Raw genomic sequence first — 7858 nt, 5'->3', positions numbered from 1 at the left:
GTTTGTTCGTATGTAGAGGTAAAATCTCTAAAACTGCTGAATCGATTATAAAATTCTTTCACTAAAAGGTACCAACACTTATCCAGATTATACAGACTACTTTTTATCCCAAAAATTTCTGCGGGATTAGTGAATTGTGGGCAACAGCTTGTCTTATTTAAAAAGGTTTAATGTGTTCATCTTTTTCTGTTACTTACAAAGCACGCTTAACCACAATAACGCGCGATGGTAAGCGAAAGATGTGGACGAAGATGGACGCTTGCCCAAAAATGCCCATTCACCCTAGATTTGAAGACGGCCAGATTGTAGCGATCGCGTTGCTATAAAGTTTTCTTGTAAATAGCTGATAATGATTTACAAATAAACAAATCTGCCACACACATCCGACGGAGAACGCATTTTGGTAAATAAATAAATCTTACGATAACTAACGATTGATGAAACGGACCATTCGCGTCCGATTTAAAATAAAACTTTTAGATACTAAATAATACTTCTACTCTTTGTGAAATCATTCCCGCACCGAACCCCAGGCTGTGTGGTAATATAAAGAGTTAGTGCACGACAAATACCAGGTGATTATTATGTTTAGAGTACCGCATCTTTACTGCTCTTAACTGTACTAAGTTAACAAGCCCGTCAGAGTTTAGTACCTTTAAAGTCCGCAGCAAGTAGCGCTCAACTCCGCGTTGAGATCACGCGCTAACGCTTTAAAATGTTGTTGTTTCACTAGAGTAAGACAGGGCGCTAGAAAGAAAGCAAGAGCGCGCTAGCGGGAAGGCGGAGCTAGAGACATGTCACAGTAACAATATTGCAGTAAAATATCTTCATACAATGGTGAATTATTGCAGTATCTAAGTAGAATATAACAGTAGAACATCTCCAGACCAAGATTATAAATATATACAGCGCGGGAGGCAGCTACCGCTAGGATATTATTTTGGCGTTCCAAAAACGTAATGTACATTACACTACACATTACGCTGTAAAACTTTTTTACTGCCCATGGTGAGTACACAATTTTACGTCTTCACCTTGCCAGAAAGTGGGTTTTACCATACGCATAGCGGGCGGTAACTCACATTATGCCAGGTGTGGCGTAATAGTACATTATGTCTTAAGGGCGGTTAATAAGAAATTACGAACGAGAGTATTAGAAGCTCAAAGTCAAGACTGAGGACTAGGTCGATGTTCATAATTATAGTTACGCCCGTGCGACTTACAATGTTTTCATCACATTTGCGAGTAAAATTGTATATGTGTAAAAGAAAAATATTATTGTTACAAAAAGCCGATACCGCTGGTGCAGTTCTTGGCAGCGCCAGCTACCAGCCGCCCTCCGCCCCCGCAGCATGTGCCTGACATGCGTGCACGAGTCCTCCTGCTAGTCGTGCAGAACCTGCGCGCGCAGCAGTATTATTACGCGCAACAACTCATAACGCCAAAAAAGGCCTTAGGTTTTATTAAGGACTGCAACCAAGTTAGCCTGCAGCTTACGACACTGTTTACGAGCAAGTGTGATGAAATAGTATATGTACAACAAAAGCATAAAACGAGCAATTTACCCGAGACGTTCATATAGCCACCCGAGCCACCGGGTGGATAGAAACGTCGAGGGGAAAATGGGCTCAATGCTAGAGTTTTACACTCTGCTTTTCACTTCGCTTGCGAAGAAATGAAATAGCAATAGTAAAATAAATGTTCACTTATTTTGTACCTTTTATTTTTCATGCTTTACTATATTAGTTTTATTGATTATTTTCATCGATTTGATTGATTTTTAGGTGTAAAAAAAAAAAATATGTAGAAACTCTTTTGTTTGTGGTTTCACACCTTGTTGATTGCTTGACCTTAGACGAAGATTCTACTTTATGCACTAGAGCATAAAAATATTGTATGTTGCCTAGATGCAGCATGAACACGCACTTTACGAGCATGAGAAGTGAAATAGTCGATTGTACAACAAGAGCATAAAACGAGCCATTTTACGACGTTTACGATTTTAAGACGTTCGTTCCGTACGGCGAGGGTGGATAGACACGTCGAGGGAAAAATGGGTTTAATGCTCGAGTTTTACACTGCTTTTTACTTCGATTAATTCGAGAAATAGCAACAGTGGAACAATGGTTCACTTACTATGTTTCTTTTATTTTTCATGAATTACTATATACATAATTCTATTTTTTTATTTTATTGATTTATTTTGATTGATTTGGTTAATTTTAGTTTTATATAAATAAATAAAAAAGTTAAAAACTTTCTGTTTGTGGCTGGTTGACACCTGATTAGCTTGGTCTTAGACAAAGTTTATTTTATGCACTAGAGCATAAAAAGTCATTTTTGTCGCTTAATCTCAGCATAAAAACGAACTTTACGAGCATGAGAAGTGAAAAGTATAATATCTATAGACTACACATCAACTTGATTGGACACATTGAAGATTGGGTGTATTGAATAAAATAAAAAAAGTCATACAATATTGTGTTTATTTTTTAATACATACAAGTATGAAAATTCGCTTATTTTTAAGAACTCTCTCGTATCGGTAACTTTCTAGGTAGACGCGGATCTATAATTTCAGGTAGTATGCATTCCATGTAATTTTCTCAATTTATTTAATATGCTCTCCCAGAATCCTGTATCCTTTTCGATTTTTTCGAATAATATGCCTTTTGGAGTCCACACCACGAAGATACAGTATCTTTTTTTTTGTAATATTTAACTGACCTTGTACTTGATAAAAGTAGTTGTGATTTTGCTTCAGTTTTATTTTCTGAGGATCACTTTCGTCCAACACACAGAAAGTAATTTTTTTCTTTAAAATAGCTTCTGTTGGCGTCATATTTGCCGCCGAAGCTGGGCATTTGATCTCCACAATTGTTTCTTCGTCTATGACTCCGTCGGGACTCGCGCCTAAATACTGGTGTTCCTCGAGGATGTATAACCCACAAGGTGATACTTGCACTCCTAGTGCAGCTTCAGTCTCTTTAAAGCGATGGGCTCATTCTCATTGCCGTATCTAGTAGCATCGCTACCTTTAAAATTGCTATATAAGAGTGTTTTTATAATATTTTACACGACGTGGCAGCTCTTCTCTTACATATTTGACCAAACACTGACGCAGTAAGGCGTATTTTTCGTTGTTTGATCCATTCAGGTTCGTTGCCTGCCCAACGGTATCTTTTTGGATATTTTCAAGTTCTATTTTACTTTTTGAAAAGTCTGCTAAGAGTGCTTTTTTCTTTTTTCGTAGTGCTCAACTTCCATATCTGGTTCTTTTTCGATATCACCGTAATGTTCATCGGGTCCTGCGATACGTTTTCTTCGTTTTGATTTTTTGTCTTGGCTTGATTTTCTTTTCGCCTTTTCTGCCTGCCTCTTCTCATACTTCTGCGTGTAAGTCCCCATCTTCATTTTTGTTAATACTTTACTCATGGTTGCTACAAGACTCCCGGTGTTTCTTTTTGTAGCAGCTGCGTAGCAACGGGACTCATAAGATCCACGAAGGGAGTAATTTATTCGTTTGCCTCCTATAAATTTTGCGATTAGTGCATTAAACTGCTCAACAATATTGTTTGTTTGCCCCATAAGGAGACTTTCGGCATTGTTTAAAATAGGACTTATAGCGGTGTATATGTCATACCACAAGCCACAATCTTTCATTTGGCCTATGAAGTTTTCTTCGCCTGGTTTCGGGCCATTACAAAAATATGTTTTGCAGTTGGCATGCTCACCAAAAACGTGGCAAGGCCCTTTCGTAGGTCTTTTTTTTAATTCATTTACTTTCTCAGTAAAAGTTTTCCCTTCCATTTTCGAAGAAAAGTCTATTGCTCCTTTAATTGCCTTTCGTAGTCGCAATATGTTATCATTTAGGCATTTCCTCATGATAATAGGGACAGGTCCTTGTTTATTTTCAGTTTTTTTTTGTCAAATTTCTCAATTTAGTGCAATAATTTCGTAATAAATGATTACTGCATTCTATTTGTGTATAGCAGTGGAGTGGCCATATGGCAATGCTTCGTTTAAAGCACTCATGACACTGCTATCGCCATCACCAATAAGTTTGGTGTATTTCAAGCCATGCATATTTATGCTGCATTTAAAACCTTCTACTACACCGTCGGCTTCCATTGCTGTGGAGCTACCAGACCAGTTTTTAAAACATTTATGTTTCTTGACCTCAATCTTTTATTACTTGCAACAGCGCATACAGAGCAATAAGAATTCCGTATTCCTAAAAAGAGAACCTTTTTAGTTTCATACCAATAATGCACGCTACCCGGATAATGAATTATAATTGCTGGTACGATATGATCTTTTTCCCCACGATGCGTCCGCTACTACTGTGATGTAGGGAACGCCATCAGCGTCTACGTTTCCTTTTTCAATGCCATTTGTTTTTCTTCGAGTCCTGCCTCAAACATGCTCTTCAAAGAGATATCTTTTAAAACATCCCCAAGCAACAAATTCTCTTTCCAAATGTTTTCTCTCCGCTATACATGGCATATCTAAATGAGCGCAAAGCTCATCTAATTGGGAAAAGCCACTACCCGAACATACGACTGCTTGAACAACATTTTTATTAATTTTAGACTCTAGTTTTTCATTATTAAATGCTTCTTTTTTGCCACACATTTTGCATTTGAAAAGAAAAGTTGACTGGAATCCGATTCTCGACTCCTTCACAAATCCATATCTTTAAAGCTGCAATTAAATGGACTATGATCCACAGCCTTCATTTGTTCAAATAAATATTGAACATTGAAAATTCGTCGACCTGTCATTTTACGTACGACTTCCTCATTGCTATCATGATCAAGTTCAATTTGTAATGATGGTGTCGAGGACGGAGTACTCGGACTCAAATTTCTGAAAGGAAAAAAAAGTTACGTTATATTTATACCATGCAAGGTTAAATCAGAGTATACGGTGAAATAAAAATATTTGATACTGCATTATGAGGCGTACACTACTACAGAAAACTTCTAACGCCGGTGACGCTATGCAAAAAATACGTTTCGATTTTCGGTGCCATATTGTGCGCGCGACTACATTTTAATACAAGCTTTTTGCTGACTGTACTTGCATTTTCATCCAAACTACTTTTCCGTACCAAATGTGGAAGAAGTGGGTCAAATTCAACTCGCAAGATTTTACCTGCACATACATTCATAGGTACATACATTGCAACTATTGCAAGGTAAAAGCTTGTAAAAATAATAATAAAAACACCAACCTGCTAAAATTTTGAAATTGAGGCGGAGGATCGGTATTGTTATCACTATCAGACTGCTCACTGGCATGCTCTCCGGTGCCAAGCGTACTGCACATGTAAAAAATACATACATAGTGAAATGACGTCAGTCGCCATTAGTCAAAGTAATAAACAGAGACTACCAGAGGTAATACTTCGTTCGTAATACCTTACTTATCGCCCTTAATGAACAATGGGATATTATAGTGCTATGACCTGTATAAGTGAAATAACAGAAGTGCGGTGTACATCGATCAAGATAATAAACTGAAATCATCTTTAATAGCCGTGTCAATATAGGTACGAGTAGGTACTAGTCTCAGTGCAGTTGCAGTCAAGAGCGAAAATAAACTACAAGTGAAAAACGTAAGTAGCTGTGAAATAAGTTTTTGGTAAAAAAAAATCTGTTCAAGCTTTTTTTTTTGCTGACTGTACTTTTTGTCGACTTTACTAGCATTGTTACCTATTAAACTACATATACGAAATTTCAAGTCGATGCCATTAACCGTTGAAGAATTCCGTCCTGCGGAGACGATCCTGGCCGACTACCAGGATGTCAGCTACCAGATTTTGTATTGTCACGCAATTCACATAAGTATACCAAATTTCAAGTCAATTCGACCACTGAACTGAGTCAATTCAACTCGCAGGATTTGAGCCTCACATACATACATACGAGTACATAGGTACATACATTGCAAGTTAAATAAAAGATTGTAAACTAGTAAAAATAATAATAAAACACTAACCTGCTTAAATTTAGAGGTTGAGGTGGAGGATCGGTATTGTTATCACTATCAGACTGCTCACTGGCATGCTCTCCGGTGCCAAGCGTACTGCACATGTGAAAAATACATACATGGTGAAATGACGTCAGTCGCCATTAGTCAAAGTAATAACAGAGACTACCAGAGGTAATACTTCGTTCGTAATACCTTACTTACCGCCCTAATACACAATGTGCTATTACAGTGCTATGACCTGTATAAGTGAAATAACAAGTTTGTGTGGTGTACCTACGTCGTACAAAAATAATAAATAAAGGTACGAGTACGAAAATTCATTTTTAATACAAGCTTTTTTGCTGACTGTACTTTTTGTCGACTTTACTAGCATTGTTACCCAAACTACATTTATTTTGTACCTATACCAAAAACAAGTCGATAACATTGTAACAGTTGAAGAGTTCCGTCCTTCGGAGACGATTCTGGCCGGACTACCAGGATGTCAGCTACCAGATTATTGTATTGTCACGCAATTTACATAATTATGCAAAATTTCAAGTCAATCCGACTGCTAGAAGTTGGTCGAATGCAAGATTTGATTACAGACAAATATCGGGACAGGTGAAACTAAATAAAAGCTTGTAATAGAGGACAAGGAAGAAAAATCTTACGCTACTGTCCTAGTTATAACTTACCTATTAGGATTAATGTTTTCTTTTTTATGACGAGCCGGTCCTTTTTTTTTCCTACGAGCCGATAACCATAATCTTGTCTTCGATGATCTTTTCACTTCTGGAAACAAGAACATTAATAATTATTTTTTTATGGGAGCGCCATAGTTCGCATAGGTACTCTTTTCTCTTTCTAGTAAAACATAATTATTTTTGTCCAAATCATCGTTTGTCAGTATGCGAGCCGATATATGGACCCATTTTTTATAAGTACTTGGTAATATTGACTAAAATGCATCTAGGTAGTACTTACTGTTTATCCATTTTTGTAACATAAAATGCAAAGTCCATATAAGAAAGCCAAGGTCGTCGAACAGTATGTGCACACACACCACCAGTATCACCAAGAATATCAAATCCGTTATCAGTCCAAGTCGTAAGTAGTTAGATCGCGTTTTATGATACGAGAGAATTCACCAAAATAATATTACGTAACTCTCGCGCACAGCTGACGAGTCACTACTAACGAGCGACGCACGCACACGCAGGGCCAGCGTAAACCAAGGACAAAGGGCGGCGCGTACCGCCCTCCCCCGTACCGTTCCCCCGCGCTAGAGTGATTCGCTGCAGATTCGCATAAAATGTATAGTTTTTTTACTGATTTTCGTAGTTTCGTTCTCATTTGAACCACAAAATCATTTCGGAAAATGCTTTTTCTTATGAAACTACATAGTTTAGTCGATGCCGGAATAGGTTTTGACTTCAATCTGAACTATATTTTGGCCGTAGTATAACCGAACTGCACAGGGTTTTGGCTCTTAAAATGCAAAACTTGTACTCGTTCTATTTTCTTTGTAATACCATTTCAAGAGTCATAAACTAATTTCAGGCCTAGATATGCTTATCTCATTGTATTTAAAAAATATGATGATGCTACTTGTTATTTTAGAATAAGGACGTAACTACTCTTTGTACTGGAGTTAATCAAGCTTGCTGAGACTCTTAAGTTCGTAACTTAAGTTAGTTAGATAGTTAGTGGGCAGACGACGGGGTCGCTCGCTTAGCGCCGCCTGCGAAAATAACCACACACTCAACTTTTGAAAATGTTTGCGCTGATATCATGTTAGAGGCACATTTGATTCTATAAGCATTTTGCTATTAAGACTACGTTTGTATAAACGTTAGTAACTGAATTATATACACTTATA

The 7858-nt window shown here is 37.4% G+C and overlaps 2 protein-coding genes across 12 annotated transcripts in view; both read right to left on the bottom strand.

The window, feature by feature from the left end:
* The window catches only part of LOC141440812 (uncharacterized), a 17666-nt gene extending 10862 nt beyond the window's left edge, over nucleotides 1–6804 (bottom strand). Inside the window, exons 1-4 of the mRNA XM_074105362.1 lie at nucleotides 6675–6804; nucleotides 6004–6090; nucleotides 5237–5323; nucleotides 4790–4869 (exon numbers count right to left, since the gene is read on the bottom strand). Coding sequence (XP_073961463.1) covers nucleotides 4790–4869; nucleotides 5237–5323; nucleotides 6004–6090; nucleotides 6675–6787 — 367 coding nt within the window. The 5' untranslated portion in view covers nucleotides 6788–6804. The remainder of the gene's footprint in view (nucleotides 1–4789; nucleotides 4870–5236; nucleotides 5324–6003; nucleotides 6091–6674) is intronic.
* Nucleotides 6805–7678: 874 nt separating this feature from the next.
* shi (dynamin-1 shibire) overlaps nucleotides 7679–7858 on the bottom strand; it is a 32914-nt gene continuing 32734 nt past the window's right edge. For 3 of the 11 annotated variants that reach the window (XM_074085339.1, XM_074085365.1, XM_074085356.1), the window contains exon 17: nucleotides 7682–7720. In XM_074085339.1, the coding sequence (XP_073941440.1) occupies nucleotides 7711–7720 (10 nt within the window). In that variant the 3' untranslated portion in view covers nucleotides 7682–7710. Of the gene's footprint in view, nucleotides 7721–7858 lie in introns of all 11 variants that reach the window. The other 8 variants (XM_074085305.1, XM_074085314.1, XM_074085348.1 and 5 more) reach the window with 6 other exon arrangements.

This window comes from Choristoneura fumiferana, chromosome Z (assembly GCF_025370935.1).
Source record: "Choristoneura fumiferana chromosome Z, NRCan_CFum_1, whole genome shotgun sequence".
Lineage (NCBI taxonomy): Eukaryota > Metazoa > Arthropoda > Insecta > Lepidoptera > Tortricidae > Choristoneura > Choristoneura fumiferana.
This window is presented reverse-complemented; position numbering and strand designations above follow the sequence as displayed.